The sequence below is a fragment of the Arachis ipaensis genome, chromosome B04, assembly GCF_000816755.2.
Source record: "Arachis ipaensis cultivar K30076 chromosome B04, Araip1.1, whole genome shotgun sequence".
In the NCBI taxonomy this organism is placed as follows: Eukaryota; Viridiplantae; Streptophyta; class Magnoliopsida; order Fabales; family Fabaceae; genus Arachis; species Arachis ipaensis.
Window position 1 is genome coordinate 19,065,237 of NC_029788.2, and position 21,397 is coordinate 19,086,633.

The window sequence follows — 21,397 nt, forward strand, 5'->3', positions numbered from 1 at the left end:
AGATAGGTATGAATTCCCTCAATTTACTGAAGGTGTTGGATTTGGGGAGGTAAACTTTGAGTTGGGAATGGAGTTTGCCACAATTGAAAGTTTTAAGAATGCTTTTAAGGATCATGTAATTTTTGAGGAGAGAAAAATTAGGTACATAAAGAATGATCAAAGGAGGATTAGATGCGATTGTGAACATGGGGTGGAGTGGATTAAAAAGCCAAGAAAGCCAAAGGAGCAAAGTAATGTTTCAGGTGAGCACAATGTGAATGAAGCTGCTGTGACTGAAGAGACTGTGACAACTAAGGCTACCAAAGTTGGCGTTGGGGATATGAATGCTGGAACTAAGGATTGTGTTAAAAATGGAACTGGTAGTGCCAAATTGAATCCTTGTCCATGGCTAATTTATTGTACATGGAATAATCAGCTTAAGAGTTACCAAATCAAGACTTATACTTCTCATCACACTTGTGCCAGAGAATTTGGAAGCAACATGGCAGATCAGAAGTGGGTAGCCAAGAAGCTGGAGAAGAGGCTTCGAACTCAGCCTCACATGACCCTGAGTGAGGCTTATGAGCACATCAAGATCGACTACAACGTTATGTTTAATGGAAAGATGGTATATAGGGCCCTCAAGGAAGCAAGGGAGCGTGTGATTGGCAACGAGAGAGCACAATATAGCAAGTTGAGGGACTATCTAACAGAGATATACAGGAGTAACCCAGGGAGCTCCACCATTCTTGATGTGACACCCATCCTTCAGTCCCTTCCACTGTTTAACAGACTATACATCTCTCTAGATGCATGTAAAAGGGGTTTTAAAGCTGGATGTAGAAAACTAATCGGTCTTGATGGTTGCTTCTTGAAGGGATACTTTGGGGGCCAGCTATTGTCCGTTGTAAGTCAAGATGTGAACAATCACTTCTATGTGATAGCATTCGCTGTTGTTGACAGTGAAACAAAGGAGAGTTGGAGGTAGTTCCTCACCTTGTTATAAGAAGATCTTGGAGATCAATACATTCATGGGTGGAATTTTATCTCAGACCAACAAAAGGTATTCTTTTAACTTAGTTGTTTTCGAGTTAATGTATAAGTTAATTTAGTTGTGATTAATTATCTTACTTAATGGATATAAACTAACAAGCAATTGATTAATTATCTTGCTCTGCACTATTTTTTAATTAACATTGTTAGTTCTATTAGTTTTGATTAAGTTATAGTTAAGTTGCTGATTATGTTACATTGTTGGGACTGTTTATAGTTGCTGATTATGTTATAAGTTAATTTAGTTATTTTCGGGTTAATCTTGCTCTGCACTATAAAGTAATATTTTCAGAGTACTAACAATAAAGAAAAATGGACATTACTAATTGATTTAGTCATAAGAGAATTTGAAGTAGAATTTCAATACCAGACTTGGTTTTAAGTGTTTTCTCTCTTTTTCTACCAAAACCTCTTTAAGTTTTTAATATGAAAACTGATGATACATTTTGTTAGGACTAGATGTCTTCGAGCTGATTGCTCTAATGATGTTATCAATATATTGCTTGTTATGGCATGTTATTTCCAATTTAAGTTGTGTTTATTTGCTTGCTATTAGGGATTGTTGCTTGTTCAAAAAATTCAGTTGCTATTTATTGGCTGCTATTTCCAATTTAAGTTGTGTTTATATACTTGCTCTTAGGGATTGTTGCCGGCACTAAAGGAGGTGATGCCGCATGCTCATCACCGAAATTGTGTCAGGCATATTTGGAAAAATTTTACCAATAGATACAAGGACAAGCAAGTCAAGAATGTTGTGTGGGAATGTGCTAAATGCACTACTGATGCTGAATTCCAAGCAAGTATGAAGAAGTTGAAAAGGATCAATGAAGAAGCATGGAGTTATCTAGAAAAATTTGAGCCTGTTTGCTGGACCAAAGCTCACTTCAGTCACGGACCAAAGTGTGACAACCTCACCAATAACATGTGTGAGGTTTGGAACGCAAAAATAGTGAACTACCAGTCAAAATCAATTCTTACAATGTGTGAGGAGCTTCGGTGCTATATCATGCGACGGATGACTAAATACAAACAAGTATTAGAGACACACATCGGAACTCAGATCGCACCCACTCAACAAAAAAGGCTTGATGACATTATGAAGGATGTTAGATATTGTCAGCCAGTTTGGGTTGGTGACGAGAAAGGAGAGTCTTCGAGGTTCAACAAGGCTCCAAGAAGCTTTCTGTCAACCTGTCTACAAACAAATGTACATGCAATACTTGGCAATTAACCGGGATACTCACTATATTTTGTGTGTTAATTTACAATTGTTAAATTACACTTGTATGTTGCTAAATACATTGCAATTATAGGCCTTCCTTGCGTTCATGCACTTGCTGTCATAGCTAGAAGGGGTGATAGACCTGAGACATATGTCCACCCTCTGCTTAAGATTGGGGCAGCAATAGCAACGTACCAACATTGCATACAACCTGTTAATTCTGAAGAATACTGGGAGAAGACAAATTATCTGAAACCTATTCCCCCAAAGCTAAAGAGGCCAGTTGGCAGACCCGTCAAGAGAAGAAGAAAAGAGTCATCCGAGACTGAAGTGCGCAGAACTGACGACAACAAAGTTAAGAAGACATTTCGAGTTACTTGTAGCAAGTGTGGAGAGGTTGGCCATAATTACAAGACTTGCAAAGGACCTCCAGCAGCAACAACTAGACGTCCAACTAATCCAAATAGAAGAAAGACAAAGGCTGGTGCAAATTCTGGAACATCAAACCAACCTGCAGAGGAGATACATTTCTCACAATCAGCACCCCAGGTGCAGGTAAACCACCATAAATAACCTGTTAATTGTTGCTCGCGATTGTTAAATTGAGTTTTTAAGACTTCTATAGGGACTTAGGTGGATACTTTAAAAAACATTGGGGACTTATATGTCTTTTTTTAAATTTCACAAGGACCAATTTGGATTTTTATTTGGCTAATTTTTTCATTATTTTAGAATATGGTCGATCATCCTAATTCAACTCAGCCCGCAGCTAATGCACCAGGTTTTGTGTCTAGTATGGTGAGTGAAAAACTAAATGTAAAGATATGTAATTTGTGTTAATGCACTGTTAGATTTGCTACCATAAATTTGTTTACTCTATGCATATGCTATCTTCTTTATCATAGGGTGCAGCAAATTCTAGAGCGACAATTCTCCAAAGTGCAATGGCCAAGCAGCCTATCATTAGACCACAATATCCTGCACCAGTCCAGTCTAGCACTCCACCTCCTATTCCACCACCTAGACCAAGTCAAGGCGTCTCGGTAGAAACAATTGCAGCGGCAAGTGAGGGTACTACATCAAGGATGTTCCAGTTTATTCCAAATCCTGAGTTCAAGCATCCGAGACAGAAGTGAATGAAGACAAATGATTATGCTTTTTGATGTAATAGTTTGGTTTGTATTTTGGTAATGATCTTTCAAGTTGATGGACCTAAACTTGAAATACTCTTAATTTAGAGATTGATGATAGAGTAGTGTGGATGAAACTTTTTTGTGAATTATGTTTCGGCTCATGTATGGCCGAATTCTGACTTTAGTTTAAGTTGCTACTATGACAATTATGTTGTTTTTATTAGGTCGAATTTGTGACTTGCATTCTATGATTTGAAGTTGTTATTTGACATTAAAGCAATATATTTGCTGTTATAAGTAATGGTGCTGTTGTTTTTTTCCATTATTCATTTCATGCTACTTGTTACTGAACTTATAAGTAATGGTGTTGTTGTTTTTTTTTTTCATTATTCATTTTACTACATGATATAGCAATATGATTTTCTATTTGGATTCATAAAGGTCATCAACCAAACAATTTTGGAAAAAAATTTTAAAGCTGATATATTGCATAAATTTTCTTCTTCTCACAAGCATTTAGATCACAAAAAAAGCATACAAATTTGCATACAAGTTTCAGTGAACTCTTAATACTAAGATATAACTTACAAAATAACTATTGTTACTGACAAAATCAACACAAACATTGCAAAGAACATGATAACAAGTACTACATTCGTATATTTACTCTTGCCCTCAACTTTTGGGACTACATTTTTCTGAAGCTCTAACAAATCAATTCTATTTTGCAACTCCATCAGTTTGTGTTCCAAACCAGCATCATTGGTATCATACATGGGTGAAATATTAGTAGCAATCTCACCACCACCCATGGTTACATTCTTCACCGAGTCATCATTTTTCAACTTAATGTCAAAAATCTTGTCAACCCATGCAAAGAACTTGCAATGAGATAACTTTTCCTGCTCATCACACAAAAATAGCTCTTCAACACAATTCTTATAGAATGTAAATTATTCGAAATCCTACAATTGTTTATCTTATATAGTGGGCATCCAAAAAACAGTCTACCCAGATTTTCATGAGTCCTTGAAGTGGAAATTATTGCATACAAACCGCATAGACATTTTGGGTGTTGCCCTTTGGGGATTTCAACTTTGCTTAGGCTGCTGATGTCACCATCTCCGATAACGCTACAACTATGGTCACCGCCGAGTCTCCCACTATGGTGATTCGAAGACGACGAGCTTCCTTTGCTTGGTGTCATTGCAGCTGCTGATAAACTAGGGTTCCAAAAGTTTCAACGAAGAAAACGTTTCTGTTCAAGTACAGAGGGGTTGAGGTAGAGGAGAAGAAGTGCGACCTTGTGTTTCCCATTTAAACGCAACGTTTGGTACCAATTCTTAAACGGCGCCGTTTTCATAACATTGCTGGGGACTAAATTGTTCTTCTATGATACCTGTTCTTATTGTTGGACACGTTGGAGAGTAACTGTGCCATTTCAGCTTTTTTCGGTGGCATAAAATGGAGAAATAGGTTTGGGATTGTTTTGGCCGTCGGAAATAAACCATGAGGACTGATTTGAGTATTAATTTTTTTCGAAGACTAAAACTTCCGATTTTAAAATCCTCGGGAATCGATTTGGGTAATTACTCTTCATTAATTTTTAACAGAAAACTCTGACATAATAATTACCTGTAAAAGTTTGAGTAATATCGCTATGCGCCTTCCTAAATCCTAAGCAAACGAGGATTCGTTTTTTTTTTTTTTTGTTGGAAATTTTTAATTTGGAAAACATAAAGATTTCATTTTTTTAATTTGGAAAAGTTTCGGTGCATCATTTCCAATTTTCCCTTGTAATTTTTCCTTTTTCTATTTTCTTTTTTCGTTTCTTTCTTTCTTTTCCCCCTTCCTGTTTCCGTCATTGCTCTGTTGGAATTGAGCTCGGCTTGTTCGTTCTTCTGGATTTTCCTTAAATCCTCTTCGTCTTCTTCTTCACCTAACATTTCTAGGGTTTGCGTTTCGTCGAGCCACGCGCACGGTTTATCATCTCTTCAAGGTACTCGCTCTTTTCTTGGTCTTTTAATTAATTCATAATTGATTTGACTCTGCTTTCCTATGTGCTACAATCTTAATTGTTATTTTGAGGTTCTTTTGTGGTACGACGTCGTTTCTTAGATGAGGGATTGATTTGGCCCCGGCGAATTTCGAAATTGGGATGTAGGATGCCGAGTTTTTTTTTTTTTTTTTTTCACTTTCATGGCTTCTTCAGCTGAATTAGGGGAAATTCGGGAATGGTTTTGAAATTGACCTAGATTTCTGGAACGAGGTGGGGGGTTTAGTTTCAAGGGGTTTTCATGCTGTTTACTGTGATTATAAAGTGATGGGAGCTGAAATTGGTTGGTTGAGATTTGGAACTTGTTTTCTTCGTTTATTCATTTATATCCATTTATGTTTCCAACATTTTGGATGCAGATTTTGCTTTCTTTTCTGAGCTGGGGATTTTAATAAGCATGTCTATGAGTGAGCGCAAGACTATTGACCTAGAGCAAGGATGGGACTTTATGCAGAAGGGCATAATGAAGCTGAAGAATATTCTGGAAGGGTTGCCTGAGCCTCAGTTCAGCTCTGAGGACTACATGATGCTTTACACGTATCCATCTTGAAGATGTTTTGGCGGTTTAAATGTTCAGTCCTGTACTTGGTTTATGTGTTTGATTAAATTGTTCTTGGTTCTGTGAACTGCTTTTCCTTAAATCGTATTGTAGGACCATATATAATATGTGCACTCAGAAGCCTCCTCATGATTATTCCCAGCAACTATATGACAAGTACAAGGAAGCATTTGAAGAATACATCCTGTCAACGGTGAGTAATGCTATTTTTCTGGAGGTGATAAGATTAATTGTTGGGATAAATTTGTAATATTTTTCTGGTACGTTACTGATTACTTGTTTATTATTACCTCCCATTAGCTGGAAATACTTGACTCGAATCATATCTAATGTTCTATACTTTTGGATAATGTAATTGTTCTATGAATCATGTTCATCGCTCCAGGAAAATTAGGACATGTACCATTTATCATCAATTGCATTGGTGTTAAAACATAAGGTAGTTCTAAGGAGATTTTTCCATTTTTGAAAAGGTGTGTTAACTGGTGTTACCTAAGCCTAATATTCCTGAATCACCCCCCTGCCCTTGTTCTAGCTCTTGGGGGGCCACGCATAACTAAAATCATGATTTGGAACATTTAATCCCTAATGTGAATGGTAAATCATAGGTTTGAGCAAAGGAGCGAATCAGATCATCAGCATAGATACTCTACTTATTTGGGCAAGGGAAAGGTTAGTGTTGTTTGGCGGAAAGAAAGAGGGAGAAGGAAAATGGATGGGCTCATTACTCAGTGGGTTTTTGATGTTATAATAGGGGGAATAAATATAGATTATCACCATCACTGAATAAAAGCATTGAAGAAAGAGAAAATTTATTTTTAAGTTTGACTTTGTTATACCTTATTGTAATTAGCACAATTAACATTACGTTGTACCAAAGAAGTATACCCCTATTGTAGCATAATTTTAAGTTTTAACAAGGTAACATACTGTGTATCACATACTACTATCCATACCAAAACCTTGTGTAGCATAACACCCCTATGGAGACAACCTCTCTAGGAAATGAAAGGATGCAGCACAGCAGTTAGGGAGAAAACGCAACACCAAGCACCTAACTTAATCAGTCGTTGGAAGTAATTAAAGAAGAGGAGATATCTTCCGAGATATCTTGCTCAAGAAATGGTGGTGGGCAGGCATAGTTTCATTGACATGGGGGATTAGACTCTCGGAGTTGATTGATAGCATCATGCAGTATATTCAATTATTCAGTAGGATAAAGACAGTTTTGCCTATTAACTTATTTTAAAAGAAATTGTACTGTTACACCATGGATGTTTTAGAGAGAATGGGAGAAAAAGGGAAATGGAATGGACTGAAGTTGTTTTCTGTGATTCAATTATTGATCATGGAAAAAAAAAAGGGGGGGAAGGTATAGCACTATGATTGTAAAATATCCCTTCTTAAGTTCTTAGAATAGATTTTTAATGGGATAATAGTTACATAAAGAGTTTTCAAAATATCAGCAAGACTAATTTTCCTCATTATTCCCACTTTGTGGGGAGTGCAAGCTTGAATTAAGGTTGAATGGTTCCCTCACATTTCAGCAAGGCTAATTGCCTAATTTTCCTCATTATTCTCACTTTATGGGAGAGTGCAAGCCTGAATTAAGGTTGAATTGTTCCCTCATATTTCTTTCTTATCCATAACTTTTAAACTAGCAAACAGGGATACTCGTTCCCTTTCATATCCTTTCACCTTCAACTCTCTCACTCACTGGCCCTGATCCAAATGGAATCATTAGTGACTTGATGGTTGTGTGAAAAATTCACCCAATGTTCAAGTTCTAATTGATATATATATAGACTAACTACGCATTTATACATTGATTGGCATTATAGAGAAATGTGAACTTCTTATTAAGTAAATTTCAGTTACCGCTTAATATTATTTTTCAAAATCATTAATTATGTAAGTAATATTTCTCTGTTGGTTTATATGGGTTTTTTGGGAGGCAAGTTTGAAATGTGACTCATTAAATTTCCAGTACATTTTACCATTAGATATTGGAAACTGTTTTTCAATGAATTTGGAGGTTTCTTCTGTTATCATTTTTTATTTTATTTTATTTGAATAGACATCACTTTTTTGGTTCAGGTGTTGCCTTCTTTGAGAGAGAAGCACGATGAATTTATGTTGAGAGAACTTGTGAAGAGGTGGGCAAACCATAAAATTATGGTTAGGTGGCTTTCTCGTTTCTTTCACTATTTGGACCGTTACTTTATTGCTCGGAGATCACTTCCACCGCTTAATGAAGTTGGGCTGACTTGCTTCCGTGATTTGGTAATCTTATAAATTATAAGGCAACTGAACCAAGGATGACACTGTCAAATTCTTTCATTAGCTATTCCTGTTAATTTCATGATCCACTCTAATTTTTTAGTGCCAGTGCTAACTGGATCATGTTCTTGTTATCATCATTCATTTTAACGCTGCTTCATCATATGAAAATTTCGGGGTTCGTTTTTATTATTTCCAGGTTTACAAGGAACTAAATGGGAAAGTGAGAGATGCAGTAATTTCTCTTGTATGTTTTTTCTTCCTTGGCATAAAAGATTTTCAATTTAAAAAATTTAAATAAACTAACCTCTCTTTTTCTATGAAAGATTGATCAAGAACGAGAAGGAGAGCAGATTGATCGAGCTCTATTAAAAAATGTATTAGATATATTTGTTGAAATTGGAATGGGTCAAATGGATCACTATGAGAATGATTTTGAAGCATCCATGCTGAAAGACACTTCTGCTTATTATTCTCGAAAGGCTTCAAATTGGATCCTAGAAGATTCTTGTCCTGATTATATGCTTAAGGTACTATTTCTTTGTGCTGATTACTGTACGTTAGAATTTTAGTTTCATTATGTTGGTGTGTGGTTTCTATTCAATAGTAATTTATTTGATGTTGTATAATTCATTTCAGGCTGAGGAATGCTTAAAACGAGAGAAAGATAGGGTTGCTCATTACTTGCACTCCAGTAGTGAGCCAAAGCTGTTGGAGGTTTGTTGACTTTGTAATTTATTTCAGCTATTTGTTTTTTTTTTTCTGTGTTCAATGGAGCTCTGCCTGGAACTTCAAGAAATTCATAATTATTGTGAATTCATACGGTTCCTCTTTTTCTAGTTTCTGAAATTTGTTTCTCTTTTTCCTCTTCAGAAAGTTCAACATGAGCTGTTATCTGTGTATGCAAATCAACTCCTTGAAAAAGAGCATTCTGGTTGTCATGCATTACTTAGGGATGACAAGGTACTATCTAAATTCTTCCTACTGATGCTTACAAGTTTTTTAACTTGTCAGTACAGTATTCTGATGTTTTAAATTGCTCAGGTTGAAGATTTGTCAAGGATGTTCAGGCTCTTTTCTAAAATACCTCGAGGCTTAGACCCTGTTTCCAGTATATTTAAGCAGGTTGCAGCATACCTATATTTTGATTTTCCTCCCTTAAATGTATTTTTGATGGTTTGCTTATAAGATGCTTTTTGTCATTGCACGACACAGCATGTTACTGCTGAAGGTATGGCATTGGTGAAGCTGGCTGAAGATGCTGCTAGTAACAAAAAGGTATTTTTGCCTTGGTTTTTCCTTGGATTTTCTTATTTTTGGTTTTTAGGCATATTATCTCATGTCATACAAAAAATGAGCTGTCTTCAATATATTCTTCAAGGTTCTGAGAAATTATTCATTCAGAGAAATGTATGGGTCTACAATTTTAATGAGTTTTGAATAGTTAACCATGGCAATAAGGGGAATGTACAAAAAGGAAAGATATCTAATTGATCTTTCTAATAGGAAATATGATGACTTGTATCATAAGACTCTGAAAAGTGACCTGACATATAGCATGTTTTGAGCCAGACTAAATTACTAATGTTAAAGAAATTGTTCAGTAGCAGTCGATGACCTTTTCCTTTCACATTTTGCTATTCGTTTGTGACAAACTGACTTTATCACTATCATTTGTTTTAGATTCATGTTAACATGGACATTATTTGTGGTTGCTTTCCTGGCAAAATGTGTTGTTTTATTTGTCTCTTTCTGCATGAAATCTTTTTACTGATGACGTTGTGAATGTTGCCATACGTTTGGAGCAATTAACTTTTTGCCATTGCCATTTCTTACCTTCTAAATAAAATGTCTACAGGCAGAGAAGAAGGATATTATTGGTTTACAGGAGCAGGTAATTTCCAAAAATTTTTAGAGTTTAACACTTCAACTGCATTATTTTCATTTGTGAATTCTGAAGACCCCTCTTTCTTCAGGTTTTTGTTCGGAAGGTGATTGAGCTGCATGACAAGTACCTGGCCTATGTGAATGACTGTTTCCAGAATCACACTCTTTTCCACAAGGTTATGATAATGGAATGACTATCCAAATGGTTAAGTAAAATTGATGCACTATCTAAAAGGTTTGTTCATATAGGCTCTTAAGGAGGCTTTTGAGAACTTCTGCAACAAGGGTGTTGCTGGAAGCTCAAGTGCAGAACTACTTGCCACTTTTTGTGATAACATCCTGAAGAAAGGAGGAAGTGAAAAACTAAGTGATGAAGCAATCGAGGAAACTCTTGAAAAGGTTTTTCTTTTCAGCAACAGCAACTCTACCACATACTTTTGTACAGTTGATGTTCATGGTTTTAAAATTGGAGTTTTTGGTTTTTTTGCAGGTTGTAAAGCTGCTGGCTTATATCAGTGACAAAGATTTGTTTGCTGAATTCTATAGGTAAAAGAGCATTGGTTACAAATGATGATCATTTGGGTGTTGTTCCTTTATATTTGTCTGAAGAAGGCAATTCAGTGTCATCCTTGAACTATTTTTCCCCCTCCGTGCATGTTACTTCAATTTCGGAAAAACTTAAAAAGGGACAAGATATACTTCAAAAGAAACTAAGATAATGATGGGTATAAAGAAAATGGAGAGAGAGAGAAAGTAAATCATAAGTTTATGGAAATTTGTCTTTGACTTTAGTTCTATATTACCTTTATAGCTACATGCCCCCTTTTTCCCCCAGTTTATCTTACTGGACAATTTTGAAGTTTTTGAGGACAAAAAATTGATGATGGAAATGTCTCCCGTTTCCTAAGTTAATAGTGGGTCACCAGACAGATCTCAGGTTTTGCCCTTTGGGCTTCAATTACAATACATGACTGACGGTGTTTATTATTTGTTATTATTATTATTATTTGGTGTTCTAACTACAAAAAACTGTTAAATCTTTGTGATGTGATCAGCAATAGAACTGTAGTCCACCCTGAACAGCAGATTCTTCATGATGCGTGTCTAGTAGTTTTCTGTTGCTATTTGTGAATCAAAATTACCTCTGATAATGTTAAGCTATTTTGAAAGAGAACATTGATACATGCTCTTCCCTGTTTGTTTTCAGGAAGAAGCTTGCTAGAAGACTTCTTTTTGACAAGAGTGCCAATGATGACCATGAGAGGAGTATTTTGACAAAATTGAAGCAACAATGTGGTGGTCAGTTTACGTCGAAGATGGAAGGAATGGTCAGCCCTTTTTAGTCTTTGTAAATGGAACTGATATACTACCTTCATCTATATGGATAAAATGATGAAACGACCTCTTATTTCATGTTACTTCTACCAGGTTACAGATTTGACACTGGCAAAGGAGAACCAAACAAGCTTTGAGGAGTATCTAAGCAATAATCCAAATGCAGATCCTGGAATTGACTTGACAGTTACAGTTCTAACTACTGGCTTCTGGCCAAGTTACAAGTCCTTTGACCTCAATCTTCCAGCAGAAATGGTATGTGTAGATCTTATCAATATTAGCATCTTAGAGCTTATTGCTTAGCCCTTGATAGTGATTTCCCAGATTTAGTTCATTGTGCTTTATAATTAACATTTTTCTTAACATTTACTCTAGGTTAGGTGCGTTGAAGTTTTCAAGGAATTTTATCAAACAAAAACTAAGCACAGAAAGCTTACATGGATTTACTCCTTGGGTACCTGCAATATAAGTGGAAAATTCGAACCAAAAACTATGGAACTAATTGTGACAACATACCAGGTTATATTTCTCACCTCATGCTTCCTTGTCCTTTATACTTCATTTTTCATTTTTCATTTTTCATTTTTATCTCTGCATATTCTCGTATGGATGTCTATCTACTTACGTATTGTGGTCTTTTGTTTTCAATAGGCTTCAGCATTGCTTCTATTTAATACCTCGGATAGACTGAGTTATTCTGAGATAATGACTCAGTTAAACTTATCGGATGATGATGTTATTAGACTGTTGCATTCCTTATCATGTGCAAAGTACAAGATTCTTAACAAGGAACCGAGCACAAAGACAATATCTTCTACTGATTATTTTGAATTCAATGCAAAATTTACGGACAAAATGAGGAGGATTAAGGTACAGTTTTGTTTAAAATGTATTATTCTAATCTTTTCTGTATTTCTTTTACTTTAGTTATATCAATCTATTTTGAATGAGACTTGTACGTCATTTGATGTGCAGATTCCTCTTCCTCCTGTGGATGAGAAGAAAAAAGTAATTGAGGATGTTGACAAGGACAGAAGATATGCTATTGATGCCTCAATTGTGCGTATAATGAAGAGTCGGAAAGTTCTGAACTACCAACAGTTAGTTATGGAATGTGTCGAGCAGTTAGGTCGCATGTTTAAGGTTAGCCTTTCACCCTTTCCTAACATAGTCTGCTATCTATTAAAATTCCGAGTTCTTAATATTAAATGGTGTAATTGCACAGCCTGATGTCAAGGCGATTAAAAAGCGGATTGAAGATTTGATATCTCGAGACTACTTGGAAAGAGACAAAGATAATGCAAATTTGTTCAGGTACTTAGCATAATGTTGCTTGACAATTGTGCAAACAAAGTGGTTACTGCAGTTGCTGCAAATAGTGAAATGAGAAGATCGTATTTCAACATGCAAGAAATTGGTTCCTCCTTATGATTATTCGTTGGAGAAAGGAGCTGGAGTGCTTGTACATTTTGCCTCCATATCCAGGTATGGACTATTACTGTAGATGTGTGCTCCTGTTGAAAAAGTTGTAAAATTCCTTAAGTACGTCCAGCTTAATGGTAGTTTCATGTCTATTTCCGATTTTGACTTCTGCAGTTCCATCTGATGACTTTGTCAATGCCTGTCTGTTAATTATTCCTCCAACCCATGAAGGAAATAGGAATCATGTAACACTAGTTTCAATGAAATTCTATTTTGATTGTCGGTTTAGAAACCATCAAATGAATGGATATGTCGTTGGAATCCAAACCTACAGCTGTGGGTTATGGGTCTCCACTTTGATTGTTTATATCATATTTCAGATCGACATTTACATGTTTGTAGTGTAGTATCAAACTAGTTAAAAAAGTTTATTTGGATGTTTAATGCTTCTGCTTTTTGAAGGTTTGGTCCGGCACCAACTCATCTTTGTTTTGGCACTTTTATGATAATTGAAATAATTAAGGTGAATAGGATTATTTTATATTATCAAGGATTCCGCCATTTTTTTGTTATTATTTTAAATTTTCCAAGTTAATGCCCTGTATCATTTTGCAAAAGGGAGAGGGGGTATACGTGGATTATCTTTAGGAGTCAAAATTCAGACTTTACATGTGGCATGAGGAAACCTTAGATGATAGCAGAAATGAAAGAGAAGAGAGAGAGATTCAAAATTGTGAATGGATGGTGAAAGGTAGGTGTATCCATGAGGGAAGTGACATATTGTTTCAAGGTAATAAATAGATAAATACTTTAACATCTTGGAATATCAGGTTTCTCATATGAAGATAATGAGTTGGTGAGTTATAGAGTTTATCATCTCTCTGCAAAGCGTAATATTGCTCCCTCAACATTTATACATTTGGCCAATTTACAGTTGTGTCGTGTTGATCTATGAAAGTATTGCTTGTAAAATGTAAATGAAGAGGATGATATAAGTTTCAATTATGATTTGTTCTGATGGCAGTTGTTCCTCTCGTTAAGAAATGAAATAACTGGGGTGAGTAGTGTGATACTTGTGGAGGCTTGATTTTTGGGTATGGCTTAATAGATCTTTAATGAGATGTCATATTGTCATTGAACTTGTTATTTATTGATATATGAGTGCTTTTATTTGGTGTATTTCAAATTAACAATGCATGATTTAGGATCAACAATTTTAGTTTCATACTTTGGTTCTTCATGGTTAAAGTGACATAAAACATCGATAGTTAAGTGTTTATTGACTTCAGTTCTATCTTGGTGATGCATTTGCAGGGAACTAATAGCACAGAATGATTTTTTGCGCTTTATTTCCTAATTTTAAAAATGTTTTAAGCTAGTATCTTAATTTTTCCTTGAATATGTTTCTTTTTGTTAATGCATAAAAAGTTAGAAAAAGGTCAATTTTTATTTTAATAAAACTTATGGGTTGATTTTCCATGTTTCCAAAAATTGGGAGCATACTGTTGCCTTATGATTTAAGTGATTTTCTTTTTTGTAATGATGTAGATTTTATTTTATATTAGATGAACTAATTGATGGTTCAAATAGAATTCTCCTTAAATAATGATTTGTTACCGATTCTGAAGAACTATGGCTTCTTTTGTTTGGTGTCCATGTCCACTAGATATAGACATGATAGCACATGTCGGTTGTTTGTTGAAGCACATAATTTTTGATACACAAATACACAAGAGTAAACTACTATTTCTATCCATAAAAGTTGAAAACAATGATATATCTAGCCATAAAAAAAGGAAATTACTATTTGTACCCATGAAACATGAACTTTTTGCTAACAAAACTATTTAAATCCAAAAAAATAAAAAAATTGAAATTTCCAAATTACCCTCTAATATAATCAATGTCTAACTTCTCTTACTGCACGCCATCACTTTTTCAATTCCAAACCCTACCTTCACCCAAACTCTTCTTCACCACTCTTATCCCCAACTACTATCATCACTCAAAAGGCCTTCTGTGCCTCCGACGAACGTTCCAAAAATGACGACGCTAACTCGCCGCTTCTAGTCTTCTCTCGCTCTGTATCTCCCCACATTTTCTTGTCGGAAATTCGAATACCATGCTGCGTGAAACTCCTCCAGTGATGTCCACGACCGGCTCTTTAATAGCACGCCTCAGTTTGGTCCAACCTATGTCGGGAATTTCGAGTTCAAAGGAGGACCGAGACTGTCCAAGAAACGATTGAACAAGTTCTGGAAATTTTCAAATCTTTTCAAGACCAGATCAGAGAAATTTCGGTACAGATAGTTGACCCATTATGAACAGAAAAAGCTTCACTGAATTGAATTTAGAGAACAAAAATGGAAAATAGTTGAAATTAATACCGACGCAGTATTCGCCCTTGATGTAGCCTATGCGGTTGCCTTGGTCATCCTCCTTGACGGTGCCTAGGGGACGCAGATTAGCGATAATCCTTCCATGTCCATGGTGATTGTTGATGTTGCTTAAGACTAGGGTATTGTTGGAATCAGAATAAAATTCTGGAAATTTTGGATTGGTGGTTGCAAAGTGGGGAATTTGGAGATTTGAGTGCAATAGCGGAGTAGTGCGATAGGATAAGGTAATTTGGGGATTTTATGGATACAAATAGTATTTTCTTTTTCTATGAATAGATATGTAAATGTTTTCAACTTTTGTGGGTAGAAATGATAGTTTACTCAATACACAAAATACATGTATTTGGTATTCCAAAATGTTGAGATATGAAAATTAGACATGAGATGCAGATTTTAGTTACAGTTTTGTCTTTAAATATTTTTAAAATTCCACTTCTACCCTCCCTTTCACGAACACACCGCCTCTTTTCCCCATACCATTTTCCTTCTCATTCCTCCCTGATGCTTCTCCTCCCCCTACCTCAGGCTCCTTCACCTCCCCCCTCTCTCTCCCCTTCCTTCTCCCACTGCATCTGCCTTTGCCACGCCGCCGCTTCCTCCACCTTTCTAGCTTTTTGATGTTGATGAGGGAGGTAGATAATGAATTTCTGTTGGCTGTTCGCTATTGGCAATAGTTGGTTGTGGTTGTTAGCTATTCGCTATGGCTGCTACTACCACATCTATTGTCACTACCACCATCCCTAATACAGTATTATTGTTTTAACTTCTAACATTTTAGGTGGGAATCTTGTTAGACAATGTTAAATACTACTCCCAATCTCCCATAATAATTTTTAGTTTATGTGCGCATATAGATTAAGAAAATGATTGAAAAATATTTAAGTTAAAAAAATTACAAATTGTATTTAGCATTGATAGTAGTATTATTAGAAGAGTATTAAATAGGACTGAAAAAAATAGGTTATATAATCAATACGGGTATAATTGGTCAAATTTAAAATATTCAAATTTTTTTTTTTTTTTTTTTTTACAAAATTTTCAGAACAGAAAAATTGAAAATGGAAATAGAAACCAAAGAGATGCTAAAATTTTGAAATTGGCACTTAATTTATACTAGATTAGTTTACAGACCACATCTAAATGAGCATAGATATTATTTAGAGGTATATTACCTCCCGAAAAAACATATGTGTTCTAGAAAAATAGAAGTGCGTCAAGGGAGTTCCTCTTGAACCGATGAAAAGAACCAACTTTGATCTCATATTTTTCACCAAATAATTTGAAGTTGCATGGAAGTTAATACCAAAAAAAAAGAAATATTAGGGAAGTTAATCAATTTGGATTGTCGAGTGGTTAGTTTACTCATCCGCTTAAACAAGTTTCGAGGGTTCAAATTATGTTTTGTATATGCAATAATCCTTTGGCTAACAGTAGATCCTTAAATGAAGTTTAGATCAACAGTAAATTAATTCTTAACTTATCGGATTGGGAAATACCGTGAAAATTTCAAAGAAGAAATATTAGGGAAGTTGGAGGGGACACAGTACACATAGTGGTGGGAAAGAGATAAAAATGACCCACTTGTAGTACTGATGCCAAGGGAGGAGACACTAGAAAGTGCTACAAATGGAACTTGAACAAATTCACCAAAACCTAATATTGGTGTCAATTACTAGTGAATGAAGCAATATAAACGGTTTGCATTATTCCCCTTGACACTGACCCGAACCAAGAAAGCACTAGTAGCGAGTTCCTTGATGAACTTGGATGTTCCTCCTATATCTTAAGCACTTTATTTCTCCCAACGGTTGTACATGCTCTAAAATCTGCAAATTATTTAAGGTAAATTCTACCGTACCCTTTCTGAAGTAACATATAAATTATCCTTTGTGATGTGTCATTTTATGATTGAATACTATCTTAACTATAATTAAGCCATTTTATAATTAAAAAATTAGAATAAATGACCATTTGTACCCATCAGAGTTCAGAACGCTGACATTTGTACCCATCGTAGATGGAAACTGACTTTGTAACCATGAAAGATGGGATCCGTGTGACAAAAGTAGCCTGGCTTGGGTTGGCACTTGCTTTGAATTTGTAGGACCCTACGTGGCTCCCCGAACCTCCCAAAACCCTATCTACGTGGATCAGCCATAACCTTGTGCTCCCTCTTGGCCTTTTCCTCATAGTTAAACATAGCCAAAGCACGCTTATCCTCAGCACTATAAACCTGGTTCTCCTTCCTAATACGAATGGCATTCATCCTCTGATGCCTGCTACCACTCATGACATAACCAAGGCTCTCAAACTTCTGAATCTCCTCAGCTGAAAGACCGACTTCACCTCTTTATGGGATACGCTTCCCCTGCTGCACATACTGCGCGATTGCATCACCTTCTCCCGGTCTAAGGGCACCACCATAACTTATGTGACCCGCTGCCCTTGGCAAGGGCATTGGCCCTACTGCAGGTTCGTTATCTAAAGCTGGTGTCTTCTGAGATTCAAAGAGTTCCTTCAATTTCAAAGCCTCGGGGTTCACCTCTATTTTCATCACCTCTTTCACTGTTGCTTTGTTCTTTGCATCAGCAGAATCCTTTTCCTCTTCTGACTCAGAACCCTCGCTTTCTAATTCAGATTTTTTGCTTCTTTCTCTTCTGCTTACCTTCGACAGCGAAGAATGCTTCTTCTTTCTCCTGCTGCTACCATCGGAAGAATAATTGCTTTCACTCTCTTCACTCTCATCAGATTCGTTATAGTTTCTCTTCTTTCTGCTCCCTCTTCTCTTACCACTCTTCCTCTTATCCTTCCTATTTTTGCGCTCCTCTTCTTCAGTATCGCTTTCCTCCGATTCAACATCACTATCAACTTTTCTCCTTCTCCGACCCTTCGATTTGGAACTCCTTCTTCTCTTCCTCCTTGAAATTGAATCGTCAGATTCAGATTCACTCTCATCAGATTCGTTATCGCTATTCGACTTTCGTCTACTGCGCTTGGAACCAGAACTCTTTCTTCTCTTTCTCCTCGAGCGCGAACCGTCAGATTCCGATTCAGACTCCGAAGAACTCTCCAAATTGGATTCAGATTTTGATTTTTCGTAATGTTTGATCTCTTTGTCGCTCGAATCGTTATTTTCAATACCATATTTTTCATTAATCTCTTCTGCTTTTTCTTCCTCTGATTCTTGTTCGTTCTCGCGCCTAGGAGGGCTCAACGTGATGTTCCAGATACAGTGCCTCAGCGACTTCCGCATCTTCTGCCTCTTCAGCCTCCGATACTCTTCGAACGGCAATCCCTTCAGTTCCTCGTCGGACTCGGAATCGAAGCGCCGTCGCCAGTCACCATTGCGACGGTCGCGGTTGTGAAACAAGCCACCGTTCTGGCGGCCGAAGTTCTTTGGAAGTGCGTCGCCGTTAGGATGTCCTTCGTTGGTGGTGACGCACTTGGGGCTTTTACGTTTGGACGACTCGGGTCGGTGGCGATCACGGCAGCGGTCTCTACTGCGGTCGTATGAGTCATAGCTGGGGCTTCGGCGGCGGTGACGATAATCGTCGGAGAGGTCGGAATCCGGGGTGGTGCGACGTTCTCGGTCGAAAGGGCGTCGTTCGTTAGGGCGTCGTTCAGATTCACGTAGACAGGAGTTTGGGAGGTTCGGAAAGCCACGTAGGGTCCTACAACCCCGAAGCAAGTGCCGACCCAAGCCAGGCTACTTTTGTCACACGGAGCCCATCTCTCATGGTTACAAAGTCAATTTCCATCTATGATGAGTACAAATGTCAGCGTTCTGAACTCTCATGGGTACAAATGGTCAATTATTCTAAAAATTTATTTAAAAGGGGTGAATGTATAATTTGATAAAATATTAAAAATTGAATTCTAGTTTTTTTTCTCCCCCATACTTTATTCTTCATCGCTCACTTCCAATCCTCCACTTAAAAGGAAGCCCAAAACCACTGATTCCTACAGGTACGTTAGTTAGTTTAATTTTGGAATTAAAATTCTCAGCCATCTTAACTCCAAACGATAAATTCATTAGTTTCCTACACCATTTTTGCCACTCCCTACACTGCGTCGACGCAATGTTGGTGCAAAAACCGGAGCGAGATGTCTTTGTCGAAGATGCTTTAAAGCAGAGGGATGCTATCCATGCCTCTTTCCAAAGAAGAAGGTAGCATGGCATTGAGATATGCACTTCTGCAAGGTCGTTTATTAAGGGAGTGAGCAATGAGAATATTTTGCAAACGACGTTGCGGAACCCAATCCTGTTGAGCTAGAGTCACATGCCTATTTTAAAAAATTATTTAATTACAAAATGGTCATATTTTAGTTAAGATATTAACTCTCATTAGGTTAAATTAATTCAAATTAAAAATAAACATTCAATTAAAATGTACCACGTTTATAAAGAGTAATTTACATGTTATTTAAGATGGAGTAGGGTAGAATTCACCATTATTCAATCATTGTTTCAATGCTTCCTAATGCGATGTTCAAATAATTTACTCAGGGTCGGTCAATGGGACCCCTCCACTAGTAGTTGTAGAACTCACCTTTCTCAAACTTAAAGCCTCAATGACACACATATTGCTCAAAATGGCGAATATAACATCATGCTATTTGCACGTTCGAAAATCTAAGAATTGAAAAAGGACCAAGAAAAACACATACACACTTGCGTAGCACTCAGTTATTCTATAGTGGGTTATCATTTTATGCAATCATTATTATGGCTACTAGTATTGTCATTTTGAACATCGAAAAGTGAGTATCAATTACACAACTAAGAAAACTCAAAGGTGAAAATAAAAGGCTTATATATTTAAATATCAAAGTTGTACCAAAACTGAGTAATAGAGCGGGCGGGTGTTATTATTTATTAAAGTTACGGTTTAGGATTTAGAGTTTATTGAGTATGATGATATCAACGTTGAACAAACATTTATCATTAATTAGCTACATAAGTTTCCTGCTATTATAGTCAAGTTCCTCAGGTGTATTCATCATCTTCAAGTCAATTGTGAATTATAACTTAAGGGGCTAAAAAATTAGATCTAGGTGTTGGATTCCACGTTTCGTAAGATTGAGAAAGGAAGTTGGGCATGATCCACTACCTTAGCTGGTAGCTGAGAATGGAAAATTTGGTTTCGAGAATAAACTCCTAAGTTTTCCTTGGTTATTTGTCCCGTCACGTTTAGAGAATGACAAACTAAATTGCTAAATGTAATTACTGTGCATGTTAATATATACGTGTTAAAAGATATAATTATTTATGTATTTTTGAGAATTATTTTAAATTTTTAAAATAAGTAGTTTAATGAAAATGCACTAAAAAATCCCAATGTTTCACACAAATTTTGGATTAACTCTCCTACAAACCAAGAGAGGACAAAATTCCTTCCAAATTAATTATTTGGTTTTCATATATACTAGTTTCCTTCACATTTGATAAACAAATTAGGTACAACATATTTGTTTGCAAATAAGTAATTTTTTTTATATTATTAACCAATAAATTATTATATATAAGATAAGATTTAAACTGATACTTGTTTAACAGTTCGGATGAGTTGATTACTCCTCTAATTTAAGTTTTTTGCTTTCTTAATTTTAAAAATTGTAGAAGTATGGAAGCAAGATTTTGGTTTCCCAGCATGGACCCACAGAGCTATACCCCCACATCCTTGTCTGATAGTGGGGCAGTTAGTCAATGTGTCATATTCCAACAACACTAAAGGCTGTATCTTTTGTTTATTTTTAATTTTTTATTCTTTCCACTGATGAGCATGAGCTCATTGGATTTGATTGTTGCACCTTTTTACTGCATTCATGATTCATGCATCAGACCCTATAATGCATAGAGACTAACATGGACATGGAACGTATATCAACATACCAATTTTAAACTTTTATAAGACATAAAAATATATTACAAAATATAAACTATTTTTTGAATAATTTATAATTATTTTTAATAATATAAAATTTTAAAATTATTTTTTGTTTTGATAAATAATAATATATATTATTTTTAAATTTATTTTAAAAATATATATTAAGAATAAAATTAGATAC

General features: G+C 35.9%; 2 protein-coding genes across 3 annotated transcripts in view; one reads left to right on the plus strand and one right to left on the minus strand.

The window, feature by feature from the left end:
• On the plus strand, positions 5,151–13,384 carry LOC107639068 (cullin-1). Of its 2 annotated transcripts, none has more exons than XM_016342484.2 (20): positions 5,151–5,386; positions 5,803–5,980; positions 6,096–6,195; positions 8,100–8,285; positions 8,482–8,529; positions 8,609–8,812; positions 8,922–8,999; positions 9,156–9,245; positions 9,327–9,407; positions 9,498–9,560; positions 10,141–10,176; positions 10,259–10,345; positions 10,419–10,568; positions 10,660–10,715; positions 11,377–11,497; positions 11,598–11,759; positions 11,880–12,023; positions 12,156–12,374; positions 12,480–12,647; positions 12,730–13,370. In XM_016342484.2, the coding sequence occupies exons 2-20, from the start codon at positions 5,841–5,843 to the stop codon at positions 12,829–12,831; spliced, it is 2,235 nt and encodes a 744-aa protein (XP_016197970.1). In that variant the 5' UTR covers positions 5,151–5,386; positions 5,803–5,840; the 3' UTR covers positions 12,832–13,370. The 2 variants fall into 2 exon arrangements, 1 of the variants encoding a protein (XP_016197970.1); XR_002360813.1 differs by lacking the exon at positions 5,151–5,386 and having other exon boundaries at positions 5,841–5,980; positions 12,730–12,989; positions 13,101–13,384.
• Positions 17,447–21,397, minus strand: part of LOC107636195 (NKAP family protein CG6066-like) — a 9,991-nt gene continuing 6,040 nt past the window's right edge. Inside the window, 1 exon segment of the mRNA XM_016339719.2 lies at positions 17,447–18,996. Coding sequence (XP_016195205.1) covers positions 17,463–18,996 — 1,534 coding nt within the window. The 3' untranslated portion in view covers positions 17,447–17,462.